The 16,383-nt window shown below is 57.1% G+C and overlaps 1 protein-coding gene across 1 annotated transcript; it reads right to left on the reverse strand.

Moving 5' to 3' along the window:
- Positions 1-1,668: 1,668 nt before the first annotated feature.
- On the reverse strand, positions 1,669-16,138 carry TNNT2 (troponin T2, cardiac type). Its single transcript, XM_078440777.1, has 15 exons — positions 16,101-16,138; positions 15,182-15,192; positions 15,063-15,077; positions 12,751-12,780; positions 10,738-10,803; positions 10,335-10,370; positions 9,441-9,474; positions 8,271-8,331; positions 7,886-8,002; positions 6,913-6,990; positions 5,759-5,869; positions 4,431-4,540; positions 3,832-3,922; positions 2,252-2,292; positions 1,669-1,919 (listed from the first exon to the last, which is right to left on the reverse strand). Exons 1-15 carry the CDS (start codon positions 16,136-16,138, stop codon positions 1,874-1,876), a joined length of 885 nt encoding a protein of 294 aa, XP_078296903.1. The 3' UTR covers positions 1,669-1,873.
- Positions 16,139-16,383: the final 245 nt, after the last annotated feature.

A 16,383-nucleotide genomic window follows, 5' to 3' on the forward strand; every position in this document is an offset into this window, starting at 1 on the left:
TGCAGGAAGCAGGACCCAGGCCTGCACCATCATTCCCTCTTGTGGCTCAAGAAGAGGCTGAGACATAGGAGGTGGGGCCCGCATGGAGATTTGGCAGTTGGAAAATTCTAGCCTTTCAGTTCTAGATTCAGTGCCCCTCTCTCTGGTAGCAGGGAGGGCGGAGCCACAGTGGATCTCCCAGAGACGATGATGGGAGCCCTCTGTGGGCCTAAGGCCCTGCCTCCTGCCCTTTGGGCACTTACAGAGGTCCTTCTTGTTCCCCACCAGAAGACCTTGGATTCTGTGATAACCGGGGCTCTTCAAACACACTAAGCCAGCTCTTGCTTCTAGGGCTTTGTATATGCTGTTCTGTCTTCCCATCCCTGGCCCCTGTCCTTGACTTTCTTCTCATCCACTGAGACTCCATGTAGAAACCCTCTCCTTCAGAAAGCCCTCCTGCTCACCAATGCCAGGTGGGGTGGCTCTTGTCTGGGCTTCCCCAGCACCCAATGTCCTGCCTGCGGTGACACTGAGCTGGAATCTTCTGTTTGCGGCCTCTCTCCCACTGGGCTAGGCCTAACACAGTGCCTAGCACATATCTGGTTCTCAGGAGACATTTATTGGATGGATGGACGGACGGATGGATGGATGCATGGATGGATGAGTGAGTGAATGAATAAGAAATGAGGCCAAGACTCCAGGCTAACTAAGGTCCTTGTTGGCCCAGGAACCATATCCTTCTCATCTCTACGTCTTGGCATCTATCGCAGTGCTTGGCACATGGCACAGGATAAGTGGGTCTAGATTGTTTCTTGAGAGTCTGAGTGTGATGCTACGGGCACACAGGGAACACGGTGTAGTACGGGAGGTGTCACTGTGGTGGCAGTTACATCAGGGTCCGAGGTGCTCAGAGCAAGGAGTAATGAATCACTCTGCCTGGAAAGTATGGGAAGCCTTCCCAGGGACAGTGGGGCTGGGCTCCCTTGGGTGGATGACATGTGGAGAATTGGGGGAAGGCCTTCCAGGCAAAGAGAGCAGCCGAAGCAGAGGCGTGGGGGTGCCCCAGGCAAGGGGGTGCCCCAGGGAGCTGTTGAGTCAGGTGGCTCTCATCCCACATCGTTTCCCTTCTGCCAACTGGGCTCAAGGCCGCCATGCTGTCTTTTCCGATTCAGGGACCCTGGGGTCCCCGGTTTGCACAGGAAGGAAGCAAGCCAAGCGCCCAGACCAGCCCACGCCTCCCAGAGGCTCATCGCTGCCTGAAAAGCTACCTGACAAAACCGGCCCTCTTTCCTTCCTCAAGGGCTCCCTGCCCCTCAGACAGACGCCTGCTTCCTAGTCCCTGGCCAGGAAGAGAAAGAAAACAGGCCCATCCAAAGAGGCTTCCATTGTTCCCAAGGAGTGACTCACACACACGGGAAGGTTGTCCCCCGGCTCCGCGCTTTCCCCCAGTGTGCCTCGCGGTGACTCAGAGCAGCTCGCACCACAAGCCCTTCTGCTGTCTGTGAGGCCCAGGCCCTGAGAGGGCCCTGCATTCCCCAGGGCCAGCCGCCCTCTCCCCTCCGGAAGCAGGGGGGAGGCGGCTCCTTTCAGTGTGGCAGTTATGAGGGGCCGTGTCCCCTAGGGTCTCCCTGTGAGACAGGCTCTCGCCTCAGTTTCCCTCCCTCTGAAAGGGAGCTGACAGGAAAGCCATGCGATGTGTGTTGGCTTTTATTACTGGCACGCGTGGGCATGTGGGGGTACAGGCACCAACAGCAGCTTCCAGCCGGGCCAGCTCCTGGTTTCCAGACTTGAGTCGGCCTGCAGTGCCCGGGGGTCGGAGGGGGGGGGCCCAGAAGCTGGGGGGCAAGCAGGGCGGGGACACGGCGAGGATCTTTGGTGAAGGACACTGCTGCCCCTACTTCCAGCGCCCGGTCACTTTGGCCTTCCCGCGGGTCTTGGAGCTGCAGAAGGAGCAGGGCCCAGTCAGAAGGGGGACACAGGGCTGGGCAGCAGGCCTCCACAGGGAGGGGGCGGAGGTGAGCGATGCTAAGGGTGGAGAGAGGCAGCCCGGAGCCGCTTCCAGAGATAGAGCAGGGCAGCAGCCTCGGGCTGGAGTGAGACCTCCCGGCCCTGTACAAATCCCCCACTGGGCAGTGACCAAGCAGGAGCCCGCGCCCTGAAGGGGAGGAGGAAGGGGTGGGAGCCAGAGCCCTCAGAGGAGGAGTGGGATGGCGGGGACACACGGATGGAGGGGGCAGGGCCGGGTAAAGAAAGGAAGGACCTAGAAACTTACACTTTCTGGTTATCGTTGATCCTGTTTCGGAGAACATTGATCTGTAAGTGAGAAAGAGTGACTTTGGAGCTGATTTGGCTCAGGTCTCAGGTGGCTGGGGGCGAAGGGGAAGCCAGCTGAGCACAGCGGTAGAGGGTGGGGGGAGGGGGAGCAGAGCAGCGATACCCTGAAAGTCAGAACAGGCAGGCATCCGGAGGGGCCCAGGTCCCACAGGCAGAAGCCAAGGAGAGAGGCTTCCTGGCCGCCCCACTGGTCTCTCACTGAGGGGTCCCCGAGGCACAGAGGGCTCAGGACGAGAGGCCTAAGGAGGCTTTCTGAGAATCGGGTGCCAGGCTGGGCCTCAGGAAGCCCTCTGAACAGCCCCAGCCCGGCCTGAGGCCCCCTGTCAGGCACTCTTGCCCAGTTGTTCATGAGGTACGGCACCCCCGTGTGCTAGGCCTGCAGTTCACCACCCTGTACTTGGGCCAGATCTGAGCCCGGTAGGCCAGGTGCAGAGTTAAATGTGGAACCAGAGGCAAAGTGGAAGGCCCAGGTCTATAGGGGCTGTAACAGCAGCTAATACCTACTGAGCACTTAGTGGGTACCCACCACTTTCTGTTCCGCTATGAGCACTTTCCCGGGTATTAACCCCCAGGATGACTGTGAGGTATAACTTAACACATGGCAAGTGCTCAGAACAATTCCCAGAAGACTTTACTACTATTTTTATTACTGCGATGATCTCTATAAGCCTCACAATAACCCTGTGAAATAGGTCCTGGGGTCATCCTTGTCACTTAGACGAGAAATGGAAAGAGGGAAGCGGGAGTAACTTGCCCAAGGTCACACAGCTAGTGAGGGGCAGGGCTAGAAATAGGACCCAGGCAGTGTGGCTCCAAAGTCCACGCTCAGTGCCACCACACAAAATTGCCTCTCTCAGCACTGGGGGGTGGGAGGGGACCCTGTAGCCATCCGGGCCTGAGCTGTGCTCAGAAGAGGGGCCCGTGCACAAAAGAAAAGCAGCAAAGTGGGCCCGGAAAGGGAAGCTGAACTCCTCTAGGCAGAGAGGCCGTGCTGGGGAAGTGTGCGGGCCCGGCGTTCACTGAGCCAGTTCTTGCCGCTGTACGTGCCCCTGGGACCCCTCAAAGCTGTGAGTTTGAGGCTCAGCCGGCTGTGCCCACACCAGGGCCTCTAGGGTACATGGGGAGAGAGAAAGTGGCTGCGTCTCTGGCGAGGCCTCCCTCTCTCCACCCAGAGGCCTGGCTTTGTGCATCCTGGTCCTCCCACCTGACCCAGGGCATCCGAGCTGCTGCCTCAAGGCCTTCGGGGACAGAAGGGAGGGAGACCCCCAGGGCTGGCACGCCAGGAACGTGCCTTTGCTCGGCCCCAGCGAGTGAACCATCAGACTTCTCCAGCAAGCAACAGCCCAGTGGTGGACGCTGAACACTGCCAGAGACAAGACCCCCAGGGCAGGTGTGTGTGAGTTGGCAAGGGTAGGAGGTGACAGGGATAGGGGAAAGGGGCCTGATGGACAGCAACCATGTGGGACCCAATCCAAAACAGGAGTGTGGGATGGGGGAGGGGCCGGTGAGCAGGCTCACTTCATATTTCTGCTGCTTGAACTTCTCCTGCAGGTCGAACTTCTCTGCCTCCAGGTTATAGATGCTCTGCCATAGTTCCTTGGCCTTCTCCCTGCAGGGGCCAGAGTGGGGATGCAGGGCGGGATAGGAACAATAAGGAATGGCCCTCATCTACCTTCATCCGGGATCTGACCCAGCCTCCAAGGGCACCAGCCCTCCTTCCCACCTCCAGGCCTGCTAAGGGGACCCCCAGCCCACCTGACTCAGCAGGAGGCGGAGACAGCAGCACCTGGTGCTTAGGACCGGATGTGGGGTGGGGGGTGGCGCGGCGCGGGTAGGGCATCATTCAATCCCCCTTCCCGCCACCTGGGTGCAGGTGGGTAAGAAGCTCAGAGGGGCTAGACGCCTGCTCAGTTCTCTTTCTCTATTGGCAAAGCACAAAGATGGCTTGACTGGCTCACACCCAACTCCAGTGGCACCAAAACATTCTTGGCGGGGGCGGGGGGCGGAATATGTGAGGCAACAGCGCCCCCTGGTGGTGCACGATGAGAGTTGTCCTATGCCCCGACCCCCGTGCTGGCGCAGGTGCACGCAGTCGGCTGAGCACCACCAGTCCCCACCTCAGCTGATCTTCATTCAGGTGGTCAATGGCCAGCACCTTCCTCCTCTCGGCCAGAATCTTCTTCTTCTTTTCCCGCTCCGTCTGCCTCTTCCCGCTTTTCCGCTCCGTCTGGAGAGAGTGACAAGCAGGGGGAGTTAACTAGGGAACACCCCCTCCTTTCCCCTAACCCTCCCAAAACCCAATGGGGAGCAAGGCAAAGCCTGCAGAAGGACCAGGTTCTTATCCTCTTCTTCCTGAAACACCCACGCTATCAGCTGCCTGGATTTCCTCCCCGCCCCCCCCCCCCGGAGAAACTGAGGCAGGGGCAAGGAGGACCTCTTCAGTCCATTATTTCTTTGCCTCTCCAAATTCTTCCATCTCTCTCCTGGCTCCCTCCTCCCGCCCAACCCATTCTCCACACTCAGCATCCCCCTCCCAGCGAGCCCCCAAAAACGATGAGGAGGACAAGGGTTAGAGGTTTTGGTACCCACCTGGGCCTGCAAAGCCAGGACACCATGAGAGAAAGACCCAGAGAGAAAGACCGAGACCAGGGCAGAGATAGAGAGAGAGGGCAGGGCACGGCAAAGGCAGAGAGACACAAGGGGGAGAAGGAGAAGGTGATTCAGACGCTCATTGCAGGCAACCTTGTTCACTGGGACTATTCTGAGAGCAGGGCCATGCCATAAGTCTGGCTGGTGTGGTCACTGTGGCAACAGAGGCAGGCAGGCTGGGCTAGCTCTGAGCTGGGGGACTCTGGAAATCTAAGAAAATATTCTGATCCCTCCACTGCACAGAGAAAATCAGTTTCATATTTCCTCTTCTCCCTTGAGAATGGAGTGTCAAGCAGGAGTGGGACACAAAAATTAGGAATGGAGGAGGTTTGCAGGAATAAACCATCTCACATCTGCGGGATACACAGATGCTCGCCATGTTAGCCCATCTGATCTCAGAGCAGGCAGGGCAGACGATATTAAACCCATTTTACAGATGAGGAAACTGAGGCTCTGAGGTTGCCTGAGGCCACACAACTGTAAGTGGCAGGTCTGAGTCTCCAACCAGAGCTCTCACTCTGGGCACAAGGCTCTTCCAGACACACCATCAACCCTGGGGGCTCCCGGGGCACTGCTGACACTCGAGGCCGCTGCCTGCAGCCCCCCCTCCAGCAAGACCCTCCTAGGGGAAGCCACAGCAGTCAGAGCGCCAGCTCAGGGCGTGGGCAGGAGGTGGCCTTGGCCTTTCACTTACAGGTAGGAATTTCTTCCTGGGATCCAGCTTGAAGTCTGTGGACACCCCCTTCCTCCCCATATACCAGGACTCCCTGAAGACCAGTGCTGCTGCCCAACCTACCTTCTGGATATAACCCCCAAAGTGCATCATGTTGGACAAAGCCTTCTTCTTCCGGGCCTCGTCCTCAGCCTTTCTCCTGTTCTCCTCCTCCTCCCGTCGGGCTCTCTCTTCCTGATTTTCAGCGGGGAGTAAGAGAGAAAATCAGGGGTGAGGGTATGAACCCCTGAGGCTGGGCTGAGGTCTGGGGTCTTTATGGGTCATGTGAGTAGAACTTTTCTCTCCATCACGCAAGAAGCTTCCTGAGGGGCCCCCCAGCACGGGGCCTGACACACAGGAGCTGCGAAGACTTTTGTTTATGAATGAGTGAAGAATGATCTCACCATCCCCTCAGGCAAGGAGCCCCCCACCCCCACCCCAGGAGGCCTGCTGTTCTGGAAGAACCTCCAGCAGCAGCACAGGAAAAGGGCCAAGGGACCCCCTGTTCCCAGGGAGCCTGCACCAGGGAAGGGACGCGGCAGGAGAGGACTTCGCTGCCTTATAATGGAAGTTTGTACCTTTTGGCCCCTTCCTACCCGCCCCCCCCCCCCCCCCCGCCGCCTCTGGCAACCACCAATCTGTTCTCTGCATCTATGAGCTTGACATTTTGGTTTTGCTTTGGTTTGGCTGTGTTTCAGATTCCACATATAAGTGAAACTAGACAGTATTTTTCTTTCTCTGAATTGTTTCACTTAGCATAATGCTCTCTCCAGGTCCATCCGTGTTTTCACAAATGGCAAGATTCCCTTCCTTTTTTATGGCTAATATTCCAGTGCGGGGGGGGGGGGGGCGCTGCGTGTGCATGAGCATGCACACACACATATTTTTATGCCTTCCTTCATCGGCAGACACATGTTGCCTCCGTGTCTTAGCTCCTGTAAATAATGCCACAGTGAATGGAGCGCAGATGCCTTTTTGAATCAGTGTTTGCATCTTCTTCTGGTAAATACCCAGAAGTGGAACTGCTGGACAGAGAGTCTTGTAAAATATTAAGTTCATGAAAACCCAGACATTTCGGTCTCAGTTACTGCTTATTATGAGATTCCAAACAGTGCCCAGCACTCACCAGGGGCTCGTTGACTGAATCAATGTGAATGACTAGGGAGGGGCCTGGGGGCCTGGAAGGAGCTGGGGGCCCGCTGGGGGCTTCTGTGGGCCGTGGACTAGGGGTCACTCACTGCCAGGCGAGCCTGACGTTCCTTCTCCCGCTCATTCCGGATGCGCTGCTGCTCGGCCCGCTCAGCCCGTCGCTTCTCCTATGGGGAGAGGGGCACAGCCTGCCCAGTGCGTGCATATGGAGGAGGTGTCCCCAAAGGTGCAGGGACCAACCAGGGAAAGAGGTGGCAAGAAAACGCACAGGGGATTTTCCCCTCGGGAGCTCAGGGCAGTGAGTGCCCTTCCTCCAAGGGCTTCTACTCTGCCAGTTCCCTGGACACAGAGCGCCTTGACAGGTGCACCAGCTCAGAATGCCCTGGCTGAATAAAGACAGCCCACAGCAGGCGTGTGCGGATGCCCCACGCGGAGCATTACTCATCGTGGGGTTGTCCTCAACGATTTGAAAAATGTCAGGCAGACTTTTCCTTTCTCCCACGAGTGCTGTGCCCCTGGCCCCGCCCCGGCCCCAGCCCCAGCAGCTGCTCTTGTGTTCGCGGACAGATGGCCAGACCCTCAGCTGCCAGCCAGGGCCGCACAGCGGTGCCACAAACGCAGCAGCGAGTCTGGTGGAGCGAAAAACAAACGAGTCAAAATAACCCCCCCTGGTTATGATTCGGGACTGTAGAGGCCACACTCATCTTCCCTGCATTCGTGGGGGGAGCTCCCAGCGGGAGGGAGTGGGGGGCAGAGGTGGGACAACAGGGATTTGACTCGTCGCCCCCCAGCCAAGGCCTGGGGCACCCGGAGACCATCAGCAGCTCTGGCTGCCAAGAATGGTCCGGTCCGGTGGGGACGGAAGGCAGGGACCCAAGAAACCACAGTGCAGGGCCTCAAGAGTGGCTCCTGGCCGCTGGGATCCTGATGGAGAGCCCATGTGCAGCAGAGTAAGGGCCCCCACCCCCACCCCGAAGGCGGTCCAGAGGAGGTGGGGCCTAACAAAGAGGGTGAACGGAGCAGGGTCTCTGGGGGCATTGCCACGGGAGGCTGGACACGCACAATCCTGTCTTTGAGGGAAATGAGCTCCTCTTCCTCTTTCTTCCTGTTCTCAAAGTGAGCCTCGATCAGCGTCTGTAGCTCATTCAGATCCTTCTCCATGCGCTTCCGGTGGATATCCTGCGAAGGCACAGCCGGGCTCAGAGGCTGCCAGGCCCATGGGTCCAGGGAAGAAGTGGTTGGGTAGATGCCACCCTCCGCGATGCAGGAGGGATGGGCAGGGCGGGGGCCTGGCCGGGGAAGGGGCCACCGTGGCCCGAACCCAGGATGAGGCCCTGCCGGGCCTGTGCCAGGCACCATCCTGCCTGCGCCCTCCGCCTGCCGGCCCCCCAGCTCACACGGCCTCTCTCTCCCAGCCCAGGCCCGTTACCCCCGCAGGCACACTCACATCAAAGTCTACTCTCTCCCCATCGGGGATCTTGGGTGGCACCAGGTTGGGCATGAATGGCCTGTTGGAGAGAAGAGGAGGGAATCCGTGAATGTCAACCCCATCCCGGACCCAAGGGGCTCTGGGTGGCCAGCACAGGAGGGGCCCTTCTCCTTCCTGCAGACACTCGGCCAGGCGGCAACAATGACAGCTCCCCGCCAACGACAGCACCTCTCGGCACGTGGGCACACCGCAGCCCTTTCACGTGCGCCCTCTCGTTTTATCCCCCTGATACACCCCTGACGCAGAGACCCCCCAATCTCACTGAAGAAAACGGAGGCTCAGGGAATGACTCGCTCCAGGCCACGCAACGAGGACGTCACAGAAGCTATGGCGTGTGAGTCCGACTCCGAATTCCCACGGCTGGCCCGTGAACCCCTGGCATCCTGGGGTTTGGTCCCCGCCCCAACACATACTTGCTGTGTGACACCAGGTCCAGTGGGCTCCTCAGTTTCCCTGTTTGCCCTCAGTGAGGGGCCGAAATGAGATACTGCCATCCGTACAAGTGGCCGGGAAAGGGAAAGGTGCGGGACAAATGAACGGGGCTGGGATTGTCTCTGGGGCTGGTGTTGGGGTGGGGGGGGGGTCCCAACTTGGGGAGCAGCCTGCGACTGTGCTGAGGCGGCATCTGCGACAGGTTTGGCGTCACCGAAAGGGAGAGCCTCCCTGGCCCCCTCTCCACCTGACACCCACCCCGGCGGCTTCCAGGTGGTTTCATTTTGCGGCACCAGGCCGTCCTGCCCCGCCCCTTTGTGACACTTTGAAGCCAGCCAGGCTGGCACGCTGTCACTGCTTGGCTCCCCCAGATTTCCGTCCCTCTTCCTTCAGGTCCCACTTCAGCCGTGCAGTGAGACAGGAGAGGCTATCCATCCAGGGCCACAACTAGTCCACCCCTTCACCTCTGGGTGAACACAGTGCTTTCCATGCCGGGGTACGCAATTGGTAATGGAGCGTGAGGTGGATTGCAGCCCCCCCACTCCTCGGGCCGACTCTTGTGCAGTACACAACCTGTACAACCATACAGGTGCCTGCTGCACCCCCCGGCCCATGCCCACTGTATCACACTGCACTCCTGTCCTTCCTCACTGGCCTTCTCCTCCCAGGGCTTCACCACAAGTGTGTCCCGCTCACCTGGGCTTTGGTTTGGACTCCTCCACTGGGCCATCTGGGGAGGAGAGAAGCACACAGCCACAGGGTCAGAAGGCCCCAGATCTGGTCCCAGCTCTGCCCCTGATAAGCTGGGCACCCATGCGCCTCTGTTTCTCCATCTGCACAATGAGTTCCTTCCAGCCCTGGGGATCCCCGGTTCCAGGAGCATCGCGAAGAATTAAAGCAGCAGAGCCACAGACCCCACACTCCTTCTCCCATAGTGGCTCCCAGGGGGTCATCTCAGGGGACAGCTGGGTCCTGACAGGAAGAACACCCTCCCAGAGTGAAACTCCAAAGCCTTCTCTCATTCACCGGTTCTGGGCACTGTCCCCGGGATATCCTGGCCCGAGAGTCCCCTCCGGGCCTACTTGGTTGCTCCCTGGACTTCCTGGCCTCCAGGGGACCATGCCAGGGGGCATGATTTCAAGACCCAGCTGGCTGCCCCTCCCCTCCAGAGCCAATGCACCCTTGGTAAAGGCTGCAACATGACAATGACCACTGCAGTGACCCCCCCACATGGGCCATCTACATCTTGGGATTTCATCCTATAGACACCACACCTTACGAGTGGTTTTGCCTGAGCTCCAGGAGCCTTGTATGTGTAGGCGACTTCTGGGGCCCTGTCCAGATTGGGGACTGGACACTGGTCCCCTCTCCCACAGGCACCACCCAGACAGCTTCTCTGGAACGAGGGGGACAGAGGTTTGAAGGCCAAGACCCCAAACCTGCATGGTCATCAACTCTGTCCTCTCCTCCCCTGAACCCCTCCTCGCCCACCTCCCTGGAGGGAGCCCTGTGGTCAGTCTCCCCTAAAGCTGCTTGGAGGGGCTCCCTCGATGCCCCAATACCTCTCTCTTGATGTCCAACAGTCCTCACCTTCAGTTTCTTTAGCCTCCTCTTCTTGTCCGTCTCCTAAACAGAACGGGAGAAATTAGCAAAGATCCTTGTTCTAGACCCAAGTCCCCGCCTTCCAGAGTCTCCCCCACAGACAGGTCCTAACCAAAGTGCACCCTGCTGGCTCCTGGGCTCAGGGGATGTCTATTGGCACACATGCCCCCGGGCCCAAGGCTCTGCCTGACACGAAAGGAGCTCACAGTCAAGGTTCATTGATCGAACAACTGGGGGCTGAATCCCAGCCCAGGCAGGATGTACTATTGCATAGGTTGGAAAGCAGGTTCCAGGTGGATTTCTCACGGTCATAGGAGTGCCTCTGGGGGCTCCTGCCACCCCCCCCTCAACACCATGAGCAAGCCCCCCCTCACCCCAGACAGGGCCTTACCTTCTACATTGGTCTCCTCAGTCTCAGCCTCACCTTCAGCCTCTTCTTCTGCTGCCTCTTCCTGCTCTGGAGAAGTGAGCCAGAAACAGTGAACACCCAGGCCTTACTTAGGCTAGCAGGCAGAACCCAGATCAGAGAGGGGTGGGGATGGAGGTCAGCAACATCCAGGATCCAGAGGAATGTTGGAGTCACCAATATGAATGACAAGGGGCTGCTCCGTTCTTGGTTTAAACCAGAAGTTGGCAAACTATGACCCAAGGGCCAAATCTGGCCCCCAGACTGCTTCTGTAAATAAAGTTTTATTGGAACACAGCCACATCCACTCATTTATATACTGCCTATGGCTGCCTTTGCCATATTCTAGCAAAGTTCAGTAGTGACAACAGACCCTGGTAAACCATGACAGAAGGGCATGATCAAGCTTGTGGAGAGTGCTTTTGTTCTAGACCTGTCTCTCTGGGAGTTTGGGAATTGCAAGCAGGCCTTTCTGAGCATGGAGACCTGTTCTGTATGTGAAGGCCACTGGGAGGGCCAGAAGTCTGGGGTAGGAACGTGTTAGGGTGCGGGGGGGGGGGAGGGGTGCTGTTGGTACCAGCAGAGAAGGGCTTGCAGGCCCAGAAACACTCATTGTGGGGGGTGGGAAGGTCTGGTGGCTAGCTATTTCTGCCTCACTCAGCACCTTTGCCCAACAGCCTCCCTGGCAATACAACTCCACCCTGTTCCCCAACTTTCCACCCCCAATGTTCCACCCAGTGATCTGACACCACAGGATGTATCCTGCTTAAGATGAGGTGTTGGGGAAGCTCCTGTCCTCGACTCGGTAACTCTAGGGACCCTTCATCTGTATCCCAAAGAAACCCAAACAGCAAGACAGTGGGAGGGTAGATGAGGTGCCCACTGTGTAGACATTTGTACTGCCCAGAGAGTTGGTAGGATTCTTCTATTTTCATCCCTTTGCTTGGCAGGATATGGACCCCACCCAAGTCAGGCACTTGGAGTAGACAGATCAGACAGGATGACGCCAGGCTCATGGCTCTGCCCGTAGGAGGCATCTGGTCATGTTCACTGGCTGATGGGCTGACAAGTGGTGGCCTCCTGGCAGAGGGAGAGGAGAAAGCCTCAGGAAGGGACAGAGAGAGGCCATCACGAAAGAAATGTTGGCCCCCAGTCACTCTGTTCTCTGTCTTCTTTTCCTAGTCTGGGCCCGGGGATGCCTCTTCTTTGATCCCCACAGGAGCCTTACCTCAAAGAAGATCCTTCCAGAAGGGGCAAGAATAGAAGGCTGGCCAGCAAGAGTATGACCAGGTGTGGGGTCCTCTTCAGGCCATCTTGTTAACCCCTGTCCCCACCCCATCTAATGTGTCAGTTCTCTGTAGAATACCCCCTGCCCATGCAACACGCTCAATGAGGCGCTCCCGGCCTCCTCACTACATCTTGAGACATCACTATTAGAAAGTTCTTTCTCAACTTCAGCCCAAGTCTGTCTCCCTTGCCCTAGTCCCACCCCTAGGGGCTGGAAACAAGTCCCGGCCCCCCACCCCCACCCCACAGCAGCGCACATTTGAAGGCTGACGTCATGTCCTTTCTGCCCTGGCTATTTCCAGTTCCCCCAGCTGCTCTTCAGATCGCTCTGTCGCCAGGTCCCTCACACCCTGGCCACCCTGCCTGGGTCCTGTCCACTTCAGAGGGAGGGCCCAGCATCAGCAGCGGGGGCAGAGAAAGGCCACTCATTCCAGACATTAGTCGCCTTCTGTGGCCACATTCGGAGCAGGCCAGGGGACAAGCCAGCCTGGGTTCTTCCCACCGCCCAGCCCAGGAGAAAGATCAGAAACCAGAGGAAAGGAGCAGCGGCCTGGCCCTTGTGAGGCTGAGAGGAGGTGACTGACCCACTCCACACCTGTCCCTCCCCCTCGCCCGGCCCACCCCGCTCTGCCACAGAACAGGGCCCGTCCACGGCAGCCAGGCTCAGGACAGCAGGGAGCAGAAAGCACAGGAAAGTAAAAGCTGTACTACCGTCTTCGTCCTCTCTCCAGTCCTCCTCTTCTGAGGGTCAGGGAGTGGCCGCGGCAAAGGGGAGAAGCGAGACAGGTTAGTCTGGGAGCAGAAGGACGGGGACAGGAGCAGGGAGACAGCGCACGGTTCTGGGCATGGGCTTTGGAATTAAGCTCCGGTTCCAAGTCCTGAATCACTACTTCTAGCAACTGAGGCAAATTGCTTCCCAGGCGCCTTGTCAGTATAATGGAAAGAATGATCCTCAGGTCTCCGCCATGATCTAGCAGGCATAGAGCACCCACCAGCTGCCTGGCAGTGGGAAGCACTCAGTAAATGACGGTATCGGGCCATCTCCTCCCTCTCTAGACACGAGGACAGAGGCCCCGAAGAGCAGCCTCTACACGGGGTAGAGCCCCGTGTTCCTACCCTGAATGAGCCCCTCAGGTATCCCACAAAACATCTCCAATTTCCAGGACTCACAGTTCTGAGAGCCCCAGTGGAGAGCCTGGCACAGGGCAGTTTTGTTGGTGTCTTTCAAGGAAGCAGCCCCATCTAAGGAAGGCATAGCATTATCACACTGAGGAAACAGACCAGCCCATGGTATGCAAACACCTGCCCAAAGAAACAGCTCACAGCAGAATGCACCCTTTCTCTACTGGAAGAAGAGACAGGGCATCGTCCATTCTGCAGGCTGAGTGGTCATCCATGTAGACCTTGCTCTTTCTTGGTCATGTATAGCCAGGGACTTAGCTATGAGGGAGGCGGGTAGAGTCCCTTCGAGCAAGGTGATACATGGAGCTCAGTCCACCATCACAGTGCAGAACCGTTTTGCTAATTCACAGCCAAATCCCACTGTGTATAGCAGGCAGATGAGCCCCAGATCCGGTCTGTATCTCAAATATCGCCCCCTAAAATTCACAAGCTGGCCAAGCCTCCAAAGCGAAGGAAAACCTACCACATCGAGAGTTTATGCGGGTCACGCAGCAGAAAAGTGGAGCCAGCTAGATTTTTTAAATTCACAACATAGTTCAAATAGCTTCTAAAGTATCTGGTGTTCCTGGAAAACCAAAGCGACGCCCATGGCCCCTCTCGGTTTCCCCTGTGAGTTTCTCATGTGTCTACTCTTTGGCCAGGCACCCTGGAGCAGCCTTAAATGAGAGTTGTGAGAATTTGCTGAGCCTCTAAGGGGCAGGATGCAAGCTGCCAGGCCTGCAGAAGCCTGAGGGGTCTGAGGGCTCCTCTGGGCCACTTGGGGCCTGGGTGGGGACTGGAGTGAGGCCTCGTAATCACGTCGGTGTGTCAAGCACTCAGGAAGGCAGAAAGGTTAGGGTGTTCTCGCGTGAGATATGAGGCACAAAGCTGAGGAGAAATGTGAGAACAGATCAGAGTAGGAACGGGTCTATGGGTCAGAAGGGACTTTCCAAGGTGTAATGATGTCTTCGTGTTTAAACAAAATGTTTCAGATAACTGAACAGTTTTATAATCTCATTCTGAAATATTATTAAATTGAATGCATTTAGGTGTGATAATGGTGCAATGGTTACGTCTTCTCTTTTTAAGTAGCGCTTATCTTTTAGGGCTTAAGTACCTACTGAACTATTTAAGCATGAAATATATGATGTCTGGGGATGATTTGTGATGTCTGCTCTAAAATAACTGAGGGGAAGGGTGCCTGCGCGGCTCCCTGGGTTAAGCGGTTAATTGACTTTTGATTTCAGCTCAGGTCATGATCTCATGGTTCATGAGTTCGAGCCCCGTGTCAGGCTCTGTGCTGACAACTCTGAGCCTGGAGTCTGCTTCGGATTCTGTGTCTCCCTGTCTCTCTGCCCCTCCCCGACTCACGCTCTGTCTCTCTCTCTCAAAAATAAACATTAAAAAATAATAATAATAAAATAAAACAAACTTTTATAAAAATAACTGAGGGGAGATGAAGCATAGGTGAAAAAAGATTGGCCAGAGCTGAGGACTGCTGAAGCCGGGTGATGGGTGCATGGTGAGGGAGGGGAGGGCGTTATTCTATTTTGCTACTGTTACATGCATTTAAAACTTTTCATGGTAAAACAAATAGAGAAAAAAAAATCACACGTAATTAATTGGAAAAAAGGGTGATTCTGTTTGAACCAAATGACAAAGGAGACAGGTTTAAACCTTTTGCCTGAGACCTGAGCAACCGAGGTTGGAACGATTCCCATCCAGGGGCCATGGCTGCTGAAGGGTCTTTGCTCAGCTGGGAGTGAGGGGCGGGCACAGACAAGCTGTTTTCCCAGGGCCCCCAGAATATTGGATTCCTGGGATCTCCCCTTCCCGGCCCTCCCTCTGCCCGAGCTCCATACCTTCTGCGGCTTCTTCTGCTCAGGAGAGAAGACCACGGCCATAAGAGAGGAGACAAGAGGCGGGTCAGTTTCCAACCACGCTGCCCTCCATCCACATGAGTACACAGGCGTGTGCTTACCTTCCTGCTCCCTGCCGGGCAGAAGGACACGTTGTCAATAGCACATCTCACACACACCACACGCACACACTGGCCTTTTCCCGAAGATGACTCCGCTCTTTATTTCCCTCATTGCCTAATGAGGCTCACCCCCCCCTCTGCCCACCTATAAAGGCACCCCCTAACCTGACTCAGCCTTCTCCTCCAGGGTTACCCACCACTGTCCCCAGCAAACCTCTGCCTGGGCCAGCTTGCTCTCTCCAGCGTCTGCCCGCTTACCACTCTCTCCCCGCTCTGAGCGTTGCCAAGCTGTCCCCTAGAATGCCCTTCCCTCGCCCTTGCCCTTCGCTATCCAAATCCTACCCAGGTAACCCCTCTTGGCTAATTGTTTCCAACATGTAACATCTTAACATCCACAGGAGAGCACACTCTGTGAGGGCAGGCATTCTGCATCCTGATGCCTCTGCAGGCTCCCTGGTGAGCACCACCCCCAGGAGATCATCGTGAGACCGGCTGCCAGTGTCCCACCCCCAGGGTCTCCCAGGCAGGGCGGTAGGCGGGGCACTCCAGGAGGAGTACGGTTCCAAGATGAAGTGCTAACAGTGAGCTCTGATTTGGGTTTCATGGGGCATGAGCAGCTCTGCGGCCTCGAGACAGTCACTGAACGGCTCTGGATCTGTTTTCAGGAGACACAGCTTCGAAGCTCCTCTGCCTCCTAGTCTCTGAGCCAGACAGGACCCCCAGCTGACCCTGGGACCCGAGCATCTCTATTTCCAGAAGTCTCCCAGCCTGTGGCCAACCCAGGGTCCGCAGCAGAGCACTTCCCCAGAACCGGCACAGCCACTCCCCTCCCTATCCCAGGTGGCTCATGGGGGGGGGGGGGGGGTAGGGCAGGGTAGGGAGGGGTCAGCACCCCAGACAGGATGCTCCAGATACTCACTCCTCGTACTCTTCCCCCACCTCTTCCACGTCAGACATGGTCTCCGCTCTCCCTCCGGAAAGAGAAAAATGTCAGTATGGGCAGAAGGGGAATCCGAGCCCTCCTCAGCTCTGAGAAGAGCTTAGCCTCAGGCTACTGCCTGAGACATGGGGAGGTGATGCTAGCCCTGCCCCTCATCAGCCTGTGACCTGCAGCCAGGAGCCTGCTTCTCCTTCTGTCAAGGGGGGATAACAATCCCACATCACCTCAAGGGCAACTGGTCCAATGTCCATTTCACCCATTC

The sequence above is a fragment of the Panthera onca genome, chromosome F1 (assembly GCF_046562875.1).
Source record: "Panthera onca isolate mPanOnc1 chromosome F1, mPanOnc1 haplotype 2, whole genome shotgun sequence".
NCBI lineage: Eukaryota > Metazoa > Chordata > Mammalia > Carnivora > Felidae > Panthera > Panthera onca.

Coding starts and splice junctions, on each gene's coding strand:
- TNNT2 (XM_078440777.1), bottom strand. CDS start 16,138: ATGTCTGACGTGGAAGAGGTGGGGGAAGAGTACGAGGA. Junction 10,804..12,750: donor CTGGAGAGAGGACGAAGACG/GTAGTACAGCTT, acceptor TCACTTCTCCAG/AGCAGGAAGAGGCAGCAGAA. Junction 8,332..9,440: donor GAGTCCAAACCAAAGCCCAG/GTGAGCGGGACA, acceptor TCTCTCCAACAG/GCCATTCATGCCCAACCTGG.